The sequence below is a fragment of the Ictidomys tridecemlineatus genome, chromosome 3, assembly GCF_052094955.1.
Source record: "Ictidomys tridecemlineatus isolate mIctTri1 chromosome 3, mIctTri1.hap1, whole genome shotgun sequence".
In the NCBI taxonomy this organism is placed as follows: Eukaryota; Metazoa; Chordata; class Mammalia; order Rodentia; family Sciuridae; genus Ictidomys; species Ictidomys tridecemlineatus.
The window spans coordinates 153,826,520-153,848,767 of NC_135479.1; the positions used below are offsets into that span (position 1 = coordinate 153,826,520).

The window sequence follows — 22,248 nt, forward strand, 5'->3', positions numbered from 1 at the left end:
TACAATACAATAATGAGCAACAATATTCAGGGCTTTGCCCAGTGTGTTTGGGATTTGACAATTTAGATAACACTCCATTATTTTATCTTGAGTTGGACACGATGTCTAATTACTTTACTTTCATTTCTGCTCAATTCCAGTTGATGTCTTGAATCTGTAATTAAGTATTAGCTCTGACTATTTGGAAATTTAAGCTTCAAACAAAACCATCAAGGTGCAGCCTGGGCAGAGGTGGCTGGAAAGCTGCCCTGCACCCTCCCCTGTCACACTGTTCTCTGCCTCCTCCAGTCAGGGAGCAGCCTCACCTCTGAGGGCTAAGCCAGATGTCACCCTGAGTTACCTGTGGATCAGTCATTAATATGACTTGGCCATTTTGAATTGTCATCTATAATATCATTGAATTGAGGCACTGAAAAAAAAGAAAGAAAGAAAGAAAGAAAAACAGTGGATGAGTCCAGCCCCTGGGTCACCACTTCGCAGAAGGAGTTCCTCCTCCTTATGAGTCAGTCTATCCCATTAGAGAAGGTTCTGGACCTCAAAGGTCTGTGGTCCTCAGCTGACCTTTGTCCCCCACCATCTCCCACCCAGCAGGTCTTCCTTTTCCCATCAGCAGTTTATGTAGCCATGGAAGACTAAATCAAAACTTTCAGAAAGTATAATAATTAATTGACCTGAATCTCAAGAAATAAAAAATACAATGAAGTTGAATATCTGAACTGTTTAATTTCCTGGACTAACATTCAAAAGCCTGATACCTTAACTTTTTTCTTTTGCCAGGAATTGGCTTAGTATTTATCTTAGTTAACCTGCCTCAGAAGTACTGATTGATTGATTAGTTGATTGATTGATACCAGGGCTATTTTTTTTTTTTTTTTTGAGAGCTAAAATCTTTCAGTTTGCCCAAGGCTGGGCAAAAAGTAGGTATTTTATATATCACTTCAATAAAGTTCACCAAAACCAACTTTAAAAATAAACTTAGATCCTCTATGAGAAGAAACAAAGGGAAATTTTTAAAAAAACTTTCATAGTAAATAATTTAAAGCTCAAACTTGAGGTTACCTGGATTAATTAACAAAGGTGGATTGGAAACATTAGTCCCACCCCCTCCTGGAAGTAGCCCTCAAAGTCAGATTGTGTCTGAAATCATGATCTCTTTTTTCTTTCCTTCCAAAATCTACTTCTACTTCCCCCCTTTTTTATGTTCCTTACAGCAATGTCAATAAATGTGGGAGGCCAACCTTACGGGTGACTGAGTTACACTCCCCAGCTGGGTGCTGAGGTGCTCAGTTACAGAAATGGGTGTGTCTTGCTACAGCCCCATGGGTGAAGCTATGCTCACCTGTTCCTTTGTAATCTAATCCCTTGCCCTGTTTAGGATAGAATCTTCCATGGAAGTGCCTTGTGTGTGTCCCCTCCTCTTACTGTGCCCTTGGGTGTGGCCTACCCAGGTGTCAGTCAACCTGCTGACAGTGGACATCATGAAGACAGACTCAGCCCCTGAAACCTGACCCCTTGCCTCATTTGAATAGCTTCTCCTCAATAAAAGGGGTCAGCGCGTGCTCTCACTCTCTCTCTTTCTGTGGACCCTTAAGGTCAGAGGAGCCGTCACAGCGACCCCAAAGAAAAAGGTATTTGTATCTCTTGTGTGGTTATTTCGTGCAGCCCAGTTAGCCCAGTTTAACTAGAGTGACCCCTGAGCCTTTTAGTCGCGAGAACAGAAACCCGGCAAATAAATACACTAAAAATGCTGTTTAGAGTTCTTTTTCAAATTAGCTATTTGATGGGGGAAAAGATGCAAGACTAAGGAAGAGAAGGTACAGTATTACTTCTTGCCAGCAGAGGGTGCACTCACCCTGACAGTCAGAGTGCACCAGCTCCCCCGGATTCCTCTATCAAATTCTGGCACAATTTTAGGGAGATTAAGTGTCTCAAATAGCATTTCATCTGTAGCTCAGTTTTTCTTAAATATAGAAAATACCCTCCCACCCACCAAAAACTTAGTTAAAGTGTGTTAAGACATTGCAAGCTTCAGCCTCGACTTAGTTCTAGTTCCCTATATAAACGTTTTAAAATTTCAGTTTCAAAAGAGAATCTATGATACTTGGACAACAGTAAGTAAATGTTGATTTTAAACGAGTGAGTCAACTCCCCCGGCAATGCTGGTTCATCTTCAGAATTTGTCAGGCACCACATGTAAGATGGCACTTAACTAAATGGTATTTTGGAAGAAACATGTGGTCTTCAATCTACATAAAAAGGATGTTTCATTCGTCTGGTATGACCAAAGCTTTACCTCAAGCCCAGGCAGTAAGAGAACTACAAATCTACTTCTCCTAGCCTATTGTACAATGTCTCCCTCTTGGAGTAAACAGTTATTGATGCATTCTGCATTCATCGAAACACAACTGATGTTCGGTGTTTAAAAAGAGAAAAAAGAAAAACATCTGCTATCAATTCCAGACTCCATTGCTTGATGCATCTGAAACATCACAAGTGGATATTTTCTCCAGTGATTCAAAGACCAAACCCTAATGTCTAGAGAAAATGCTGACTCATTCATGACTCAGTTGAAGGTTACAGGGAAGACTAAACATTTATTTAGAAGTTACAGTGTTTGTTTTTACAGAGATATGTTGCCACAGATTATTGACTCTGGAACGTTTGTTAATGCTTGTAGTGCTGTACACGTCTCAGTCTGTTCTCAGGGCACCTTAGGTCATAGTGTTCATGAACAATGTGCCTAGGACCCTGCCTTCTACAGCTGCAAGTCCTGTAGGAGTCCGTACCCTGGCCAGTCTGCCTTCCTCTCTCCTGGCTGACACCTGGTATGTTGTGGCTTGTTATCCCTCTCACACCTCAATGGGGGAGGATTTCGTCTCTCCAGAATTATAAAAACACATATACATTTATTTACAAGTGCATAAATATATAAATATGGCTATAATAGAAAAATAAATACCAAATTTTCTCTGTCTCTTTTAAAAAACAAACAATATATAGTCTGTCTGGGAATATTGGCTTCTGCCTAAACTGTAGGAGGTGGCGTTTCAAAAGACACATGCACCGATGGGCCAGGGGAGAGCTGCATCCCGGGTTCCCGTCCTGTGTAGGCCCCCGAAGGGTGCTGGGGGCACCAGTCTCCTCCACCCACTTGGCAGGAGTCAGGACTGTCCACCTCTTCAACTGGCACAAGGCCCAAGCAGCACGGGGTCCCTGGCAAGGAAAGAAAGTGGGAAACATTAAAATGCAGACTAACCAAGTGGTCCTGGGCCAGTCTACCTGTGGAGGGAGCTGGTCGCACTGGCCCTAAAGGAGGGACAGAAAACTACAACCAAGACAAGGAATTTGTGTGCCCTGCAAGGACTCTCACTCATGTGGGGAGGGCCCCTTAAGCTATTCATGTGCCACCTGGCTTGGGACCTGGGAGTGTGGAGACTCTCAAGCTCTCAGCTCGCATACTGATCAAATCAGAGGAGCCCATGGAAGAAAGCCCTGCTCTTTCCAGATTCAGGCTGTTGGCCCACCTTTTGGTATGGTGCAAACCTCCCCCTCACAATGCATTCCCCTCAGATTGACCTAACCCAGTTTTCATGGCACTATGTCTGGCTCTGGGAGGTTACTTTCAAAATGTAATGTCCCAGAGACAGCGACTAGGATCTGTGTCTGAAGGGACATGCACACCACGGAGGCTAAGAAAAAGGAGTCAATCCTCTAACTAGCCTGTGCCCTAACCAAGCACCCAAGGACTTCCAAGGAGGCAGCACAGAGGGAGAGTGGGACAGGGTGGCATGAGTGGCCCCAAGCCCCATGGAGAGAAAGTTCTGTAGATGCACGAAGAGTCAGGATGATGATGTTGGTAAGAACTTGGCTTGGTAACGATGCAGTCACCTTATTCCTTAATTAAGAGACAAGACCCAACAAAGCAAGTGACTAGAGGTTCTTATGTGATGAGAGGCAAAAAGAATTTGTGAATGGCCTTGAAACGCAGAGACCAAACAGCTTCTTCCTCTGAACTGGAATGGTATCCTTCCTCTCAGCCTCTGAGGACCACCGATGGCAAGGCTGGCATCAGGCTGGCCTGGTGTGCCCCACAGACCTCCCAGGCCTTCAGCAGGGAAACACAGAGTCCACCAGCCCCACCACCTGGCCTTCCCTTCAGCACCCGAGGAGAGTTCCTACCAAACTCTATTTTTAAGATTGTTGTCTCCCCCCCTCCAAGTCACTACTGGACAGGTCATCCCCAGCGTCTTCAGTTTCTCTACCCTGCCCAGCTAACCTGAGTGAAATGGAGGGTCCCAAGCGGCTTCCAGGCCAGGACTCTCGGGTGCTCTCCTCATTCCTGCCTGGCCCGCAGTGGCAGGCTGCTTTTGGAGGTGGCAGCAGTCTTGGGGCTGGAGCAGCTGGTGAGTGGAGTCATCAGGCAGTGTGTACAGGAAAGAGCCCTCATCTGGGCTAGACTTGGGACCCCTGCAGTGCCCAAAACAGATGGGGGCAGTGAAGCAGGGGCAGAGTGGGCCCGGACCCTACCCCATCCACTGGCGACTTCGTGTCTGAGGGGGTCAGAGCTGGTCAGAGCTCCGATGGGTAAGGACGGTGCTCCTTTGAGCATCATGAGGCATCGCACTGTTATCCCACGGTTAGTTCTAGTCCTGTTCCATTTTATCTCATGTGGGGCATGTGAATGAGGTGTTTAGGACTGTGGGCAAATCCAGTTGTTTCTGGTCTACCCAGTAAGGATTCTGAGAAGAAGCAACCTATGCACCCCCAAAATGAAAGGGAATCATACCCACAAACACAAAACCAGCCAATAGGGTAAGGGCCCTGCAGAGCAAAGCCGGCAGATTTGAGGAACCCTGAGTGAAGCACTTCTGGGCTCCGTGAGACTGACACTGGATTTGAGGAGCTAAAGAGAGGCTCTGGGGCTTGGAAATTAAAGAAAGGGCCAGGAGGGGTCTGGCTACCTGGTAATCTGGTGGCTCTGGGGGTCATATCCATTGCCAAGAAGGGTCTGCCTCAGCAGGCTATTGGTGTCATCCTGCTGCTCAAAGGAAAGAATAAGGAAAAGATCAGGTCAAAGGATCAGGAAACTTACTGCTCACTTTTCAGGAGGATGAACTCTTGCTGATGAAAGGAAGCCTGGTCCAGCCACCTGGCATGAGAAGCCCTCAAAGGCAGCTCAACCACGCCCTCTTATCTTGGGCCGCTCACCCGCCCAGGGGCTATGTTACCTGCTGAAGCTCCCCTGGGCAGTGCTGCTGAGGTTTCATGCCTGGGTAGCCCACTGCAGCTGCAGGGCAGCCCCGATTCGCATGTGTCCCATTGGTGCAGGCCCGTCCACTGATGCCACCTAGGAACGGCTGTCCACTGACTCGGTGGCCAGAGAGTCCTCCCAATGGCACCATAGTGTACTGGCAGGAGGAGGACAGAAGGGCACTTCGAGGAAAACCCAGGTCTGTTGTGTGTTCTGAAGAACAGAAGGACAGGTGTGCTTAGGCCAAGGAAGCCTCGGGCAGCCTGAAAAAGCCCCACTCGCCTGACCACACAGGGTCCAATGACGCAGGCGGGGAGAGGACACCATCCAAGGGGTGGAGAATGTTTCCCCCAGAACCTTCTTCCTGACTCCTATTTCTTCCTTTTTTCTTATGCAGTGCGGACAGGAGTGGGGAGAACAGGGGTAAAGTGTGGGGGGAAAGCAGGTGAAAAAGAGCATGAAGTGAGGGTGGGCAGCCACATGTGTCGCCATTTGAGACACATTAGCAGGTGGAAGCAGGGGAAAGGGGAACGCCCAAGGTAGCTCCAGGCCCAGAACAGAGGCAGCAAATGGCTGCTGGGAAGAGGCAGGGGCAGTTGGCAAACGTGAAATGAGGTCAGAGAGGCAGCTTCGGCAGCCAAGACGATGGAACCAGGTAAGCACTGAGCTGGAGACACCAAGAGGCAGACCAATGTCTGCCTCTTCACACTCCTTCAGCCCAGGGACAGGATCTAGGGGGCGTGTGCCCAGTCTGGGGTATTCCCTGGCTCTGGGAGACCTCCAGGGGCCCCTGGAGCTCGAGCTGCCCATGGATGTGGAGTGGGGCATCGCTGGCCTTGAACTGGGCAGAGGCCCTCTGGGAGGACTGGGAGGCCCAGGCTCCGTCTCCAGGCTCCTGATGTTACTCACTTTGCTTAGACCAGGCTCTCCACAGACAGAAGGGGATGAAGGTGACGATGATGAGGACAATGGAGCCCAGGACGACCCCGACAATCAGATAGGGCAGATCGCTGGCCCGTGCCACCATAGCCCCGGTGCCCACTGGCCGCTCTATGGTTTCCAGAGGTGGTGGCTGTGGTGCGGCCAGAGTTGGGGGTGGGAGTCTCCCCGGCAGACCTGAGGACTTCCGAGCTGCAATGGTGGACAAAACTCATGTCAGCGTCTATTTCTTTGACATTTCCCTCCCAAGTAATTGAAAAAGAAAATACCCCAATTCCACGGGTATAGGTAACGGGATGAAACTCAACATAGGGCCTCACAATTCCTTATTTTGAATTCCTTATTTGAATCATGTCCATACTCTGCTTGAAATTGGTATCCATTATGAGATTTGGTGGTATTGAGGAGACCCGAACCTTATATTTCAAAATACATTTGTGAGACGGGCACTGGGTCTGGCTGAGCAGAAGTGGCTTTGTTTTTTAAAAAAAGAATAACTGGGGACCTTTTGGGAGAAAATATTAACAACTCACAAAACCAGCAAAAGAATTGGGGGTGGAAGAATTGAAAGACAAATTTACTATTCTGGGTGGATGAAGGAATGTGACATAGAAGGCTTTCACTCAGATTTGCAGAGCATTTGGGGACTTGATGAGACAAAGAGAAATTGGGAAATGCCAATTCAAAGGTGGAAAGTCAAGGTCATAAGTTTCCCATCTGGGTTTTGCTGTTAATAGTGTTACTGACATGATTCACTCTTTCACAAATCTCTCCTCCCTCGACTTCCTGGGGCCTCCAGCAAGTGATATTCCACCATTTTCCTGCCTCTTCCTTCTACTTCCTCAGACCTGGGGAACTCCCTGGCTCCTCTTGGTCCACTGCCTCTGTGTGTTCTCTCCTAGTTCCACCATTTCCACCTATATCCTAAACCCTCCCATATCAATGTCCCCATGGGACCCCTGCCCCAGGCAATAGACTTTCCACTTGGGAATCAGATACTCAGTCAATCTTCAAGAGGTTTTGCATTGTCCTATCTCATGAAAACTGTTTCTCTGTTTGCCTCCCTCATTTCAATAAAGGGCAATAACACCTGAAGCTCTTTTGAGTTAAAACCTAGAAATTTACTTTTAGCTCTTTTCTTTCTCCTAGCCCAGCATGCAATCAGTCCTGGTCTTGCCCACATCTCCTCAGAAAAGTGGCCAAATGATTCTCATGTCCTTCATTTCTGGGCCCCAGTTCTCTCCCAGCTGTCTACTCCTTGCAGGGTTACTGGTGGCCCTTCTTAGCAAACAAATCCAACAATGATCCTCCCTCACTCCAGAGCCTCAAGAGGTTCCCATTGCCGACCAGGAGCTCAGCCTCAGGTCCTCAGGACCTGCTGCCTGCCATTGTCTCTGGCCTCTTCTCTGAGCTTCTCTCTCTCATCCTCCCACCGGACGCTGCAGCCATCTGTGATACTTTCAGGCTTGACCTATCCCCAGGCTACTCTCTCCTCATTTTAGCCCAGAAGACCAGCATGAAGGCTTGGTGAGCCTCTGTTCTTTCCCTGGGGGCCTCTCTGTGCCACCTGATGCAGGATTTGGGACTTTGCATGTATCTGCCACTCCCGTCCCTGAACCTGGGGGAAGAGGGCAGGACTGGACACTGCAGGTCCTCAGCAGGTATTTGAAAGCAATGCAAAGTAGGAAAAAGAATGTTGACGTCTCAAAGACTGAAAAAACATGTTTTTATCTCCATTTCTATTCGTTTGTGATCTTATCCTGATTATGTCTTTTGCAATATAACTGCTTAATCTCACCTTCAGTATTTAAAACATGGAGATAGTGTTATATACCCACCTGACCAACGTGCAGATATTAACAAGTTGCTATTTGAATATGTTTGACATGTTTTATGGTGAGAAAGAACCCAGGCTGGTAGTTAGATGGACCTATTCCAGAGTCACTGACTGGCCACATGATCTTGGCCAATGTAGGCAGTTTCCTGAGGCTCAGTTTCTTCCTCATCTCATGAGGTTTTAGTTTCTCAATTAAATAAATCAACCAATATAAGTACTATATATCATGGCAGGAATCAAGTAATTATAAAAAAAGTTCCCAACTTAACAATGAGTTTATGGATAATTCCAAAGTTCTCTGAAATCATCCTGAGGGTGACTCACTCATCCTTAACACGAGGCTCAAGCAAACAAGCAGAAGGGTGAAAATAAGGAGTCTTCTTGAGAAAGAGACACCCAGCATGGTGCGGACAGTGGCTGTGCCCTACCCTTCTGGAAGTAGCAGGAGAGAGGAGTAAGTAGCAAGTAGAGGGAGAGGAGAACCCAAGGAGAATCACCTTTGGTCTCACAGATCATCACGTTGCTGAACTCACTCTCCCCGCCTTCATTGAAGCACTGCATCTTAATGTCGTAGGAGGTCTCTGGCTGCAGGTGGCTGATAGAGTGCCAGTACCTATCCCCTGGGAAAGACAGGGAGAAAATTGTGCAGGGTGAGGTAACTGAAAATCTGACTTTGCCCAGATCTCATGGTCGGACTCAAGGCTGAATGTCTGAGCTGGTGCCACTGAGATGGTAGAGACACACAGGAGGGAATGTCCCAGGGGTCCGCCTGCATTCCCATTGTCTATCATTATGGGAAGGGAGCATGTGGGCTTTTTAACTGAACAGATCTGTGTGTATGCTGACTCTGAGGCATGGAGCACAGATGTTTTGTACTATGTCAGATCCAGGTTTTATGCTTTACCAGATGTCACCAACAACCAGACCCCTTGGTATAGACGAAACCACACCAAGTGCTTCTCACCTTCCACCATGTCCTTCTTGTAGTCACTGTCATTGTCACTGTCTGTGGGTCGATAGTAGATATAAAAGCCATGGATTGGGGTGTTGTTGTTACTTGCTGGGATATACTACAGGAAATGGAGAAGAGACATGTTGACAGTGGAGCAGAGACCTCGTCATCAGAGCAAAATGGCTGGGGTGTGGAAGTGCTACCCCAGTCTAGAGTGTGAACTGCACTGGGGGCCCCTGGCGAACATTCCTGATGCAGTCCCTGGGGTTCTCTGAAGAAGGCTGTGGAGATCACACATTATTTCATTTTGCCTAGAGGTCCCCAAGCTTCTGGAAACAGATTTCTTCAAAGACTTCAGTCCCTCCTGAGCCTCCCTGGGCAGACAAGGGTCATTATCTCTGGTTAAAAAGAGACCCTAATAATTGTGCTGGGGTTCTCTGTGGTGTCAGGAAAACGGCAGGAAGGAGGGTGGGTGGAACCAGCTTGGGGTATCTACTGGGTCAAGGCACCAGACCCAACAGGAGACCCCTAATAGCAGCTGCCAAGAGCCTCCCAAATTCCACCAATCAGGCTTTCTGGTGCACTGTGGGGGAGCCAGTTCTCAGGCACATAGATGGAGGGACATATAGGGGAGGTGTCTTCGATAGGGGCTAAGGCCGCAGAGGGACCATCTACCAAGTTCCTACCCGACAGTAGCTTCTGCCCCTTCTTCCCATGGCTGTCCATGGCAAGGTCACTTACCATCCACTTGAGCATGATGGTGGTCTCATTGACAGCGTCCGTGAAGGTGATGTAAGGACCTGCCACTGGCCTCTCATACACGCGGCCACCATAGCCTGACACCACGTAGGGCCGGGAGGGGGCACTGGGCTCGCTCTCCCCCAGCATGTTCAGAGCTCGGACTCGGAACTTGTAAGAGGTGCCTGGTGAGAGAGACCCATGGGAACTCAGGAAAGGCCTTTTCATTCCCCCACAGCCCCACAGGGCCCAGCCTCGAGGGGTGTTTTGGGCAGCCCACCCCAAGAGCAAGTCCCCAAAGGACTCACAAGAATGCCCATCCTCGTCAGAGAGGAATCACACAGGTCTGGTGGCTGGAGGACGGAGCAGCGAGCCTCCTGGGCTCATTTTCTTCTTCAGTGTGGCCCAGGGCAGCCCAGGGATTGGGCAGTGTCCAGGCCCCTACCTTTCTCTAGGCCTGTGATTTCCACTGAGAGCCGTGAGGGAGGGATGGCATTAGTGGCCAGGATCCAGTCTCCCACTTTCTTTAGCTTCTTGTACTCCACACGGAAGGACTGGATTGGGAAGCCACCATTCCCACGGGGAATCCAGGTCACATACACGGAGGTCTCAGAGGCCATGGAGATAGTGGGCCTGTCTGGAGCTTCTGGGGCTACGAAGATCATGTCCAGGGAGGGAGACAGGGAGGAAGGAAAAGGAGGGGGACACTGTGAGACGACCCTGTTTTCTGATTGGTCTGGCCTGCCCCAACAGGACCTGCACCTCCCCTCAGTCTTAAAGACTTCTGGATCTTCAGAACCAAAACCTCATTCGACCTGCAGCAATAGGCACAACAGGGTGGTCCAGTTTTCACTACTCCTTACCCCTCCCCACCCGCTGATCCCAACTGCTGGGGGCTTACGGGAAAGGCGGCCATGATCTGGCTGGCTGCTGCTCTGGGGGCCGGCTCCAGGGTCATCTCTCTGGATCTGTTGCTCCTTACTGGCTATGATCTCAGGTTTGGGACGCCGCCCTGGGTGAAAATAGGTTGAGATTAGCAAGGGGCACAGCAGGCATTAGATCTTCCCACAGAGTCCTTTTTGTCTGAGACTCTGAAAAGGACTGCGACAAGGTGAGGCAAGTAAGAACACAGGATGCTGACAGTGAGGTCAGATGGCAGTGCTGCCCGATACTGTCATGGTGTACCACCCACTCCATGACAAAGAGGGCCAGAGATGCCAAAGAGGCCAGCTGGTCATTCTGATGAGACGAGAAACCTCAGCCTGGGCACCCAAGCCACAGGGAGACAGCAGTGGAGAAGGAGGACAGTGCACTCAGGGACTGGGTGGGGCAAGGTGGGCAGGATTTCCCACCCAGGCCTGGAACAACCTGCTTGGCTGTGGAAACCCCAAGCTGTGCTCTTGTTGACCTTACCAGTTCGGAAGGTGACCATTGCCGTCTGGCCCTCACCAGCACAGTTGTAAGCTGCCATCTCCACTTCGTACAAGCTCCCTGGGTCGAGCCTGGTGAGGGTCAGGCGGTGCTGGCTGGCTGGAATGCCAGCGATGGTCCAGTCATCAGAGGAGTTGGTGACCTGCTGGAGAAGGTGGTTGGTGTAAGGACCGGCATCTCCCCCTGGTGCTACAGGTGGCTGTGTCTTGTAAGCACAGTAGAACTAACAGGTGTAGGTCAGGAGGAGAGGATGGGGAACCAATTTAGGGGCAGGGGGCACTGCAGAGCTCAGACTGGCCATCAACCTCACTGGGGTGCTCAGGTTGGGCTTCTTGGTCTCCCCATCTAATGATACCATCAAGAGAAGCTCAGCGCGGCAGATCTGGAGGCTGTACTGAAACTATGGAGGGTCCTTCCAAAGACCTCCCAGCTATACTTCCCAAACCCCCATGGCTGACTTTCCCTTACTGTGTCTGAACCAAACCTCGCTCCTCCAGTCTGTACTCTAGTGAGAGTGGTGAGAATAATGACAAGAGCAATGACAGTGGTCGAGACAGCAGCATGTCCTGGGCACTCATTATGTGCAAAGCACAGACTTAGGGTTTATACACACTACCTCATCTGCCCTCACAAGGCCCAAGTGATGGCATTGACACTGCTCCCAGTCACAAGAGGAAAGACCAAGCTCAAAGAGGAGTGATTTGCTCAAGGCTGTATAGCTGGTGAGCACAGAAACCCTGATCTGACTCCAAACCGTAGCCCATACAGTGACCTGTCCTAGAATGAGGAGCCTGGGAGCACAGAGCCCTGAGTTCAAGTCCTGATTGCATAACTCTGAGCAAGTTCCCTGGCTCTCTGAGCTCTAAACCTTCGACTTCTAAAATGAGGCAAAGAAAATCTCTCCGGTGACTCTGACGGTGACTTACGTAAAGCTCCTAGCATTGAGCCTGACACTGAGCCTCCCAGAAAGTGTGGGCCCCCTCCCCTCCCCACATCTTTGGCCAGGTGAGGGTTCTAACATTATAATCTTTTCCTCTCCTCAGTCCTTGCTTAGAACGTAAGAGCTACAGATAAATCGCAAATATTATCGGTGAATTTTTAGTGACTAACTCTCTAAAGCTAAAGAAAAAAAAAAATAAGAGGGTTCCAGGCCCCCAACAGCTGACTATGAGAAACTACTTCATGTCATCTGCCAACTTTAAGGACAAGCACTTAAGGGCCAGTTTTGCATCTCTGTTGGAACCTGAAGTCAAGGTTTGCTGAAGGCAGAGAACAGCTGGTGAGGAAAACTCCTATTCCCAAGCAGAATATTCCAAAGCTGAACAAAACCAACCATTCAAGGGACAGGGATGGTCTAGGCTCATTAATGTCAGGCTTCCAGGATTCGTTCCAAAGGGAGAAGATTTTACAAACTGAGAATCCCCAGTGATGCTGGAAACCCAAACACAGTAGCCCGGGGTCTGCAGATGTACCAGGAAGGAAAACTTGCTTTGTGCAAGTGAAAAAAGTGAAACTTAGCTGAATGATTCCCAATCCCTCGCAAGAGCTGGGACAAGAAAACCATAACTTAAACTCTGACTTTTGATTTCAAATTTCTTTCTTGAGTGATGATGTTTAAGATATGCGAGCTCCACAAGCAGGATTGGCTTTCAAGGCATAATTTCTGCCTTGGCAACATCCACCTAACAGCTCCAAGCGCCCCACAGGCCGGAGCCTAATAGAAGCCAGACCCAGCAGGAGCCCTGTCCGGACTCTCGCTTCCCTGCCTCCCCCACTCTCCCCTGCCCTCCCAGCGCTGGCCTTGCACTTCCACTGGGCATAGAAATGAAAATAAGAAATGCTAGGGTAATTAGTCACTGTCACACACACTGAGAGGGTGAATGCGGCCTCAGCCTGGCATTTCCGGATCGCCACAGCTCGGCCTTTGCCAGCCTGCCTCTTGTGGGAGGCAGTTTCGTGGCCACCTATTGGCCTGAAAAATATTATTCTTGCTCTCATGCTGGTTTTTGTCTCTTGGGGACCGTGGGCATTTGGCCTGCCCTGATCTTTGTCTACAACTCAGATGAAGGTGTCCAGTTACAGGGGGAAGTGAGGATGGAGACCAGCCCTGCCCTGGAACATGTGCCGAACAAGGCTGCTTCTTGTTCCAAGCTCATTCACCCCCCCCTTTGCTGGCTGAGGGTTGATGAGGGTCCGCCCCGCCCAGACCCCTGCACAGGAGGCAGCACAGGGACAACAGGGGCCCCTCGGCCGTATGAGGGTTTCTGACCCCTGTCTCTGTGGACGTAAAGCTGCTAGCATTGAGCCTGACGCTGAGCCTCCCAGCAAGTGTGGGCCCCCGTCCCTCCCCAGGTCTTCCAGGAGAGAACGTGAAGGAAAAGAAAAGGACAAACTGCAAGGGCCAGTGGGGTTCACAGCAGGGAAATGGCTTCTGGAGGGTCACTGCCTTCTGCCATGCAGGGTGGAGTTTATTTTCTTGTTAGTTTTTTGAAAAGGAAAAAGTGGATTGAGACCTTCAGTTCCACGCTATGGATTCCTATGTTTTCTACCAAGTGCACATGGCACTTTTTTTTATAAGTAAACACAACATACATGTATAATAAAATGCAGCAGTTATGATAATGCCAATAAAAACATTTAAAAAAATCTGTTTAAGAACAATCAATTTCTATCACATGGACTTAGAAAAATCACACATACATGGGGTGAACAGAAACATCTCTGGGATGTTTTCTTATAGGGCACCGCATGTCCTCTTCCCTGCATAGCCATGAAGTGTGGCAGCCTGTCGCAGGACAGCATCCAGGAGCATGGGGTTGGCCCAGTTCTGTCACGCAGCCTGTTACAGACCAAGACTCCCTCCCTGACAGCTCCCCAGCATCCCCCAGACAGACTTCCTCTGTCAAGGAGAAATGGCTGAGGTCTGAACAACACCATGTGCTTGGAGCTCAAATGCCTGTTTGTCAGCCAGAGCCGCGATGAATTCTGAGAACTGAGGGGTGTTTTCCAGCCCAGAGAAAATACCAGTTGGCAAATATTTATTTTCCTGGCTTTAGAGCTAGCTTGCCATGCTACAGTTCCTGCAGGTATGTGCCTAGCAGAGCTTACTTTGGTTAAAAAACAAAACAAATGACAGAGGAAGGAGGGGAGGTTGGTGATGGTAACTAGGAGCCTGCTAACTGTCACCTCCAGGACTGGAAGCTGGCATTAGTTTCTGGGAAATAAACACAGAGCTCAGACAGAAGGGCCTACGCATGGCCCCTTCCTGGGCATCTCAGGGTGCCACCTGCCCGTATCACGGCCAGCTCTCTTGGCAGCAGAAGGGATGGGCAAACGAGGAGACAGAGGACACGATCAACAGTGGGGAGTAGGGGACCCAGGGGAGACGGAGGCACGAGGCCAGGGACATACCTTGCGGTGTTTCACCACATAGTAGAGGATGGGTGCCCGGCTGCTGCCCTCGTGCCGAGGCCGCCACACCAGCTCGTATGAGTCTGTCTTGGAGGTCCGGGGCGAGCTCAGGATGATGGGGGCCTCGGCAGGAACCACTGACCCCTTCTCTCCTGGGCACTGCAGAGAAGCAGGCTGCACTGATGTTGGGGGTCTGAGGACACCCGGTAGTCCCCTCAGCATCTGGTCAGGGCTGCCAGGTCTGGAGGGTAGTGCAGGGGGTGTGGCAGTGGCTGGTTTATCATCCTTCCAGGGTTTCAGGGTCGTGCCTGGGGACCAAGCAGGAAAGAGGCACAAAGAGAGAGACAGTGTGTGTGTTAGTGCCCCTGGTTACCTTCCAGGGAGAAAACTGAGAACAAAGTCAGAAAGAAGACTTGAGGCCACCATCAGCCCACTATGTGACATACAGACAGGCTCTGTGGAAGAGAGGGCCAGTGTCCCTGCCCTGCCATGTCCCACTACCTGGCCCAGGCCTCTTGCTGCAGCTTGGGGCTATAGACAAGCATCTCTGCAACCTGCTGACTCCCAGTGTCCTCAGGAGGTGCGTCTTGAGATAACAATCTCAATTTGCTCCTGAGACATGGAAACCTTGCACCTTCCTTCTGTGGTCTAGCTGGAGGGTGGGAACATGTCCCTTCTCTGTGGGATTATTATTATTACTGTGTGTGTGTGTGTGTGTGTGTGTGTGTGTATGTGTTTCTGGTGATGGAACTCAGGGCCTCATACTTGACAGGCAAGTGCTCTACCACTGAGCTATACCCCCAACCCTTCACCATAGGATCCTAACACCAACACAGAGTGGGCCATTTCTTTCTCCACTGAGGTGACCTGGATACTAGAGACATGAAGGAAAAGGAATGCCCTCTGAGAATCTGGGAGCCATATGAGCCACAACAATTCCTTCTAGAAACTTCCACAGACTCTGCCAGCACCAGCCTTCATCCCACCTGATCTTTACCACCGTGGGAAAGTGTCACTTGATAATGTTCACAAAGGATTGTTTTATTTATTTATTTTTATTTAACTTTTTAAAAATTTTAGTGCATTATAGTGTATATAATATATATACATAATAGTGAGATTCATTTTGACATATTCATAAATGCATACACTACAGTTTTTTTCCATTTCAGTCTCCAGTAACATCTTCTTTCCTCTTCTCCTCCCTTTTCTGATCCTTCCTCTACTCTATTGGCCTTTCTTTTATTTATTTATTTATTGGTGCATTATAGTTACGTATAAAATTAGAATGGAATGTGATACATTCATACACAGATATAGCAAAGTTTGGTCAATTTTATTTTGTTTTTTAAACGGTTTCCTTGGTAAGTTTCATCTCTTTCATAGAAATGTTTTTGAAGGTTCGTGTTTGTCACGTTGCTCTGAGTCCCCCACGTTATCTAGCCAGTGCTGACATAGTAACTGCCCAGTCCCTGGAGTCATCAGTTGGTAGGAATGAAGCTGAGGAGAGACCTGCTTTTCTTTATTCTAAACGTATTTCCATGGAACCTTAAGGTCCCACAGATTCTGCAAGCTGATAAATGCACTTCGACTTATTAATAAGTTAAAGTAAATCTGAATTGACAACTGAAAGCCTTCTTCATTTAGTTCAAATACTGGCTTTCTAAGTTGGACTTCATTTGAGAAAATGGTTGTGAGTGCGTTTAGCTGGAATCTCGGAGCCTTGGGTTGCACTCACCTGGCCTGGAGGTCCTCAGCTGGACCACGGCATGGGCACTCCCAACTTCATTCTCAGCCATGCACTGGTAGACACCTTCGTCCTCAGGCCCCACGCTGACTACACGCAGGGCCTTGCGGGACAACCGGAGGCGCTGGCTGGAGGTGAGGGGGACGGCGTTCCTTAGCCACAGCACGGAGGGCGGGGGGTTCCCGCGCACCTCACAGGTGAGCTTAGCACTCTGGCCCCATGGGATGACCAGCTGGGACAGCTCCACAGTGACCTCAGGTGGTTCTGCAGGAAAATAAAAGCAGGTGTGGGTAGGGTTGCATCTTCTTTAGGGCCAGACAGTCTGGAAGAGGATGTGGCTGAGGGGCTGCCTTCTTCCCCAGGACTTTGATTTTTCCTAATGGGTAGGAGTAAAGGGAAGGAAAGATCCAATTGTCCTCCATCAAGTCACAACAGGAAAGGAACTAAAGAAGGCCCAGATCAGTGGGCCCTTGCCCCAGCATGGAGAATCTCCAGTTGTGGTCCACCTCCACCACTCACTCAGCCTTTCAAGGCTAACTCTCTGAACCTGGAGTCATCTGCTTCTAGAAAGACCACACAGACCAGAGAGAAGGTCAAGGGCTAATGAGGCACTTACCAAATACCTGGACGTTGTAGAGAATGACGGCTGCGCCCGGCTCCCCCACCCCATTGCTGGCCATGCAGCGGTAGGTGCCCGAGTCCTCCTCACTGGTGGTGTCGATGAGCAGGTTGCCCAGCAGGAAGCGCGTCTTATTGTAACCAGCGACACTGGACCCGTCCTTGGCCCAGGTGACTCGAGGGGGTGGGATCCCGCTAGCCACACACTCCAGGATGAGGCTCTGGCCTTTAGTGACAATGACAGTCTGGGCCTCCAGGGGGTAGATAATGCGGGCAGCCTCAGCAGTAGAGCCTGCAGAGGAAAGGAGGGGAAGAACGCAGAATGTGTGGGACCTGCACTTGCTGCAGATAGTCACCTCCGGCCTGCCTCCAGTGGCCTGGCCCCAGGAGAGCCCCGGGGAGCATGGATTTGGATCAAATGGCCCTTCAGAGGCTTATGACCTATGACCTACCTATGTAAAGCAGGGCAGACTATGTAATTCCTTATCAGAAACAAGGATTTCCTTCTGCAGAGAACACAACTGATGTGATAACACTAGGTGTTGACAAAGACAGATGAAGGCATGGAGAGTGAAATGATTTAAATACTGGGAGAAATTTTTCCTGCTTGAATCAGTCAGCGCACCCTGGGTCTCTTCCCCAAGTGCCCTTGCAGTGTGAGCATCCCACAGAGCCCAAGGGGACCCACTGTTTAAGAATACATATTTTTCATATAGCAAGGTCCCCAAGTGCAAATCAACGACTTTGTCCAGTGCTCAGTGAAGAAGCAGCAATGTTTTTCAGTACCTGGGGAGAAGCTGCCCAGAACTTACTGGAAGGTGCGTTGCTTTCCAATGCCCTGCCTTCCTGGGGGACCTGGAGCTTATAGACTCTGTGATTTTGCTTTATTGTCAATCAGGGGCAGATCTAGGTTTCAGAAACCTAAAACTTCTGCAGTTTGGGAGACCCTTTTAAAGAAAAACAATATAAAATTACAGACAAAAAATTAGGATAAAATGTAGCTTCAATAGCTTCAGGGAAAATCCTTCTCAGGTGCTGACTCTAGGGACTAGCTCTAGCTGGGCGTGGTGGAGCACACCAGTAATCCCAGTGGCTTGGAAGGCTGAAGCAGGAGGATGGAGTTCAAAGCCTGCCTCAGCAACTGAACGAAAGCAACTCAGCGAGACCCTGTCTCTGAATAAAATATAAAAAAGGGCTGGGGATGTGGCTCAGTGGTTAAGTGCCCCTGGGTTCAATCCCTGGTACCAAAAAAAAGCTACCTCCATGTGTGATGTCACTTCACTGAGTCTCTGAAACCCTAGAGAAACACTCAGAAGAGGTAGCTGTTTTTTCACTTTAATGGAGGTACTGGGCAGATGGAGGTGCTGGGCACAACCCAGCATTGCAGAGCAGAAGGACAGGACTGGGAGAACACTAGGTGGGCAAAGCTGGTGTGCAAATACTGTGTCAGTTGCTGAGCACCACCACCTTCCTGGCACACACATCCTAGTTGATCCCACTTGTGCAGCGACAGTGAAGGAAACTTGTCAATAGGTGGGAGGAAGAGATGTCCCCCACAATGTTCCAATGTGACCAACAAGCACTCCACCTGCCTGAACAAGGGCCCTGGGTAGGGAGGGAAAGGCACAGGCCAGAGACAAAAGGACCCTCATTGAGTGCTGGGTGTCCCACTGGCCTTGCGGCTACCCCTCCACTCACAAGCACACAAAACTGGAGCTTGACTGTGATGTCCCCAATTTCCGACATCCCTTCCCAGCTTTGCTGGTCCCTCTATCAGTGATACTCCCCACCCCAGTAGGTGAGCCTGGCCCTTACGGCGCACACGCAGCCTGTCACTGGAGCCAGAGGTTTTCACTTCCTGGGTCACGGGGTTGTAGGCAGCGCACTTGTACATGCCCTCGTCCTCCTGGCTGGCGTTGACAATCTGGAGGTTCCCTGATGGCATGATCAGGTAGTTGTCTGTAGAAATGGCAAGGGAAGGGGGAGATGGGATGAGTCTGGGCCCAGAAGACAACAATCTGCAGCTCCCGAAGAGTAAGGAGTACAGGGTGGAGGACACAAGACCAAGCCTAAGATGCATGCACCGTAAGACGTTGCACCAAGAGGGACAGAAGTGCCAGGGTGAGAAGCTCACTGACCAGCTAATGGCTGGCTGGTTGCCTCCCAGTTAGGGAGCATCTGTGGAAGAGTGTTCAAGGGAGCTGGGGGAGGGTAGGAAGAATACAGGGGTCAGACCCGGGGCTCAAGCTCTGATCTGCTGGAGACTAACCATGTGATCTTGAACAAGTTAATCACCCTCTCGGATCCTGTTTGCTCTTTCATAAAAAGGCCTAATGCACACACCTCACAGCCAGTGTTAAGAATTAAAGGGTCCATGCTGTACACATGGGAGGTTCCCTGATGAGACACATGAGACACCGTAACTTCTGCAAGCCACCAAGAAGGAGGGAATTGACTTTGGAACTTCGCAGGAGTCTCTATCATGGTCACTGCTCTGAGCTACCTCACTATTGAATTTCTGCTGTTGGAGAGGAATATGCAAACTCTCAACCACTGCCCTCTCCATTGCTGCACATTACTAGTTTTTCAGGCTTTGTCTGCTCCTGTTCCAGGGGTGCCATGGGGTGGGCCTGGGCATGTGTTCAGGTTCTTTAGGCAGGAGGCAGATTCACAGCTTCTAGTCAGCTCAGCAACTGGGTGGCATTCATCTTCCTGGCAGGCAGAGCACTGGCCATCATCTCTGATCTTTGTCTTGGTGGCCTCTCTGGGGAGTCATGGTGTCACCAAGCCTGGTGCCTGCCTGCTGCTGGGCCACCCAGGTGTGAGCTTAGGCAAGTGCCAGATGGAGTGGCACCTCCCCTAGAGACTGTTGCCAAGCCTCAGCTGGGGACATAGGGATTAATACTCTTCTCCTCTCAGTCTCCAGTTACTTGTAAGTAGTAGGATTAGGGTTTCTAACCTATTTCAAAAATAGCTTTCTACGTTTTCTATAATGAACATATATTCCTTTTATAACCAGAGCACTATAAAAGGTGCATACTTTGAGCAGGGTCACATCAGGTGGGGTTGACTTGGCCTCCAGGGCAGGGTTGTTGTAGGAAGAAATGACCTTGTCTCACCTCTCTGCTGGCACTTTCTGAGCATCTTGTCTATTAGGGTTTATGAGGTTGAACTGTGTGGCCCTCATCACTGCATGGGTGTTCGATGTGGACCAAAGGGTCGCCTGCCCTGGACCTGCTGTCATGCCCACTGTGGCCTGAGGTGTGGCTGCCAGGACAGCACAGTACTGGGTAAATGGGAGAGGAATGTCCATTCCACTGAGGAGGTTGCTGTATGGGAACACTCAGTTTGTTAGGTGGCATTTCTATGTGTGTCCAGTGGCAAGGGGCTCACACAGCAGGTGTCTGGAACAATGTGCTAAGTGTCCTGATCAAATGACAGCAGCTTGGAAAAAATCTTCCAGGACCTCAAAGGATGAAGAAATTCTCCATGACAGGAAGAGGCCTTCCATAAGGAAAGCCACCCCTGTGGGGCCCCACAGGGCTAAACGTCATGACAGAAGACAGCTGGCCAGCCTGGTCATGGGCCTTGGGAGGTGGCAGCAGCTGACACAGTTTGGTTGGGTAGGGAGGGTTCTGAGGAGGACAGATCTCCTGGCCTTGCCTCTGAGCTCTGGCTAATTTGCTCACCTCTGGAGGCCTCTAGCCACTCTTGCTTGACACTGTACCGGACCTGGGCTTTTGGGTGGCTCTCAGGTAGGTGGCAGGCAATGACTGCGGTGTTCCCCTCGTCCACTTCAATCACATGCTGCACATCTAACTTGAAGTCCTGGAGATCTGTGGAGAGAAGGGAAGGTGCTGGTTAGACCTCAACAGAGGAAAACGATAGGGTGGCTGGCGTTAGTCACAAACAACAGTGCAGAAGTGCATGCTGGGTCTTGGGGGCAGGGTGCTGAATCCTTTCTGAGCATCTTGTCTATCGGGGGTTATAAGGATGTGGTCCTCATCACAATGGGCGTTCAACTTGGTATACATATAAGACATGAGCTGGGGAAGTACAAGGAATTATATCAGGAAGGGTCTCCAACAGACCGGGCTCTTCTGTGACACTGGGACTTGGTGGTGAGTTGGCCCTATTCTTCTGCACTAGACATGGGTCATAGTCAAGGCATAAATAAATGTCTGAGCACAGCTGTCAGGAGGCTCAGCCAACGGCGATGGAAGAACATGATGAAAGAGAATGTTGAAGCCTTTTCTCCAGTTCAGTCGAGAGCAGCTTCCCAGGTTCTTCCTCTTAGATATCCACAGTGAAGAGCGACAGGCCCAAGATTTCCACTTGACCGACAACCATGGTTACAGCCAGAAGGCCGATTCCTGCTCCCAGGAGCTACACTCCATGTCATGACTAATCCTTCCTAGGGCTGTGGCTGGGACTCTGTGGATGCCCTAGGGTTCCCCTCGGCAAAAAAGGGATCTCGTAGGACAATAGGCAACACCCCAGCATGGCTTAAAGGCAGTGGCATGTGGGGGAACCCAGGGTCCTGACAGGAGGCTGCTGTCTCTGGCAGCTCCATGGCCATCTCTTCTGTCTTGGCTCTGTGGGAGGAAGACTAAGAGCTAAACTGGGAAAGGATGGAGATTCATCTGGAATAAGGGCAGGATGTTTCCCAAACAATCTGAGAGTCCAAAAACAGATCTCTCTTTGTATGAGCCAAATGACTGATGTTGCTGGACAAAACAGGGGCCATTTGTACACAAAACCACACTCCAAATTGGAAATTTGGTTTTCAGGAATGGAGCTGAATTTGTTTTAAAAGAGGAAACAAAACTAATGGAGTATAAAGTAGGAGAGATGGAAATCATTTATCTAGACTCTCTTCATCATGGTCCTCAGAGAGCCCTGGAAGTATCTCTCAGAATGCTGACCACACCAAATTCTGCTCAGCCTGGAGGACTGATAGCATCAGCATCAGGGCTTACTGCAATTTCACTGCAAGATTCCACCTGCCTGTTTGTTGTTTCCACCAGAGACCAGGAAAAGGTAACAGGAGCAGGCGGGAATTGGATTTCTCATAGAAGATAATTACCAAAAACAAACAACTGTCACCACAGGTGAGCTGTGTTCAAGGTATTCAGTGAGGTCAAAGAGGCTTGTGACTTGATGGAACTTTCCAGAAGCTCTCAGTCAAGCCAAGCCAGCACAGGATAGAGCCTCCTTTTTCTCTGAAAGGATCATTGTCATTTTGATTACAATGTTGACTGTGAACTCCTTAGGGGCTGGGGACCAAGCCTTGTTCACATTTGTGTCTTCTGAGCCTGAAACTC

At 49.7% G+C, this 22,248-nt stretch overlaps 1 protein-coding gene across 7 annotated transcripts in view; it reads right to left on the bottom strand.

Moving 5' to 3' along the window:
• Positions 1-2,574: 2,574 nt before the first annotated feature.
• Positions 2,575-22,248, bottom strand: part of Boc (BOC cell adhesion associated, oncogene regulated) — an 86,076-nt gene continuing 66,402 nt past the window's right edge. For 6 of the 7 annotated variants that reach the window (XM_078044216.1, XM_078044215.1, XM_078044214.1 and 3 more), the window contains 16 exons: positions 20,614-20,760; positions 18,740-18,883; positions 16,923-17,216; positions 16,298-16,570; positions 14,560-14,867; positions 11,131-11,293; positions 10,619-10,729; positions 10,163-10,369; positions 9,721-9,902; positions 8,992-9,097; positions 8,525-8,647; positions 6,161-6,382; positions 5,229-5,464; positions 4,962-5,038; positions 4,277-4,467; positions 2,575-3,213 (listed from right to left, as the gene is read on the bottom strand). In XM_078044216.1, coding sequence (XP_077900342.1) covers positions 3,026-3,213; positions 4,277-4,467; positions 4,962-5,038; positions 5,229-5,464; positions 6,161-6,382; positions 8,525-8,647; positions 8,992-9,097; positions 9,721-9,902; positions 10,163-10,369; positions 10,619-10,729; positions 11,131-11,293; positions 14,560-14,867; positions 16,298-16,570; positions 16,923-17,216; positions 18,740-18,883; positions 20,614-20,760 — 2,972 coding nt within the window. In that variant the 3' untranslated portion in view covers positions 2,575-3,025. The remainder of the gene's footprint in view (positions 3,214-4,276; positions 4,468-4,961; positions 5,039-5,228; positions 5,465-6,160; positions 6,383-8,524; positions 8,648-8,991; positions 9,098-9,720; positions 9,903-10,162; positions 10,370-10,618; positions 10,730-11,130; positions 11,294-14,559; positions 14,868-16,297; positions 16,571-16,922; positions 17,217-18,739; positions 18,884-20,613; positions 20,761-22,248) is intronic. The other variant, XM_013359718.4, reaches the window with a different exon arrangement.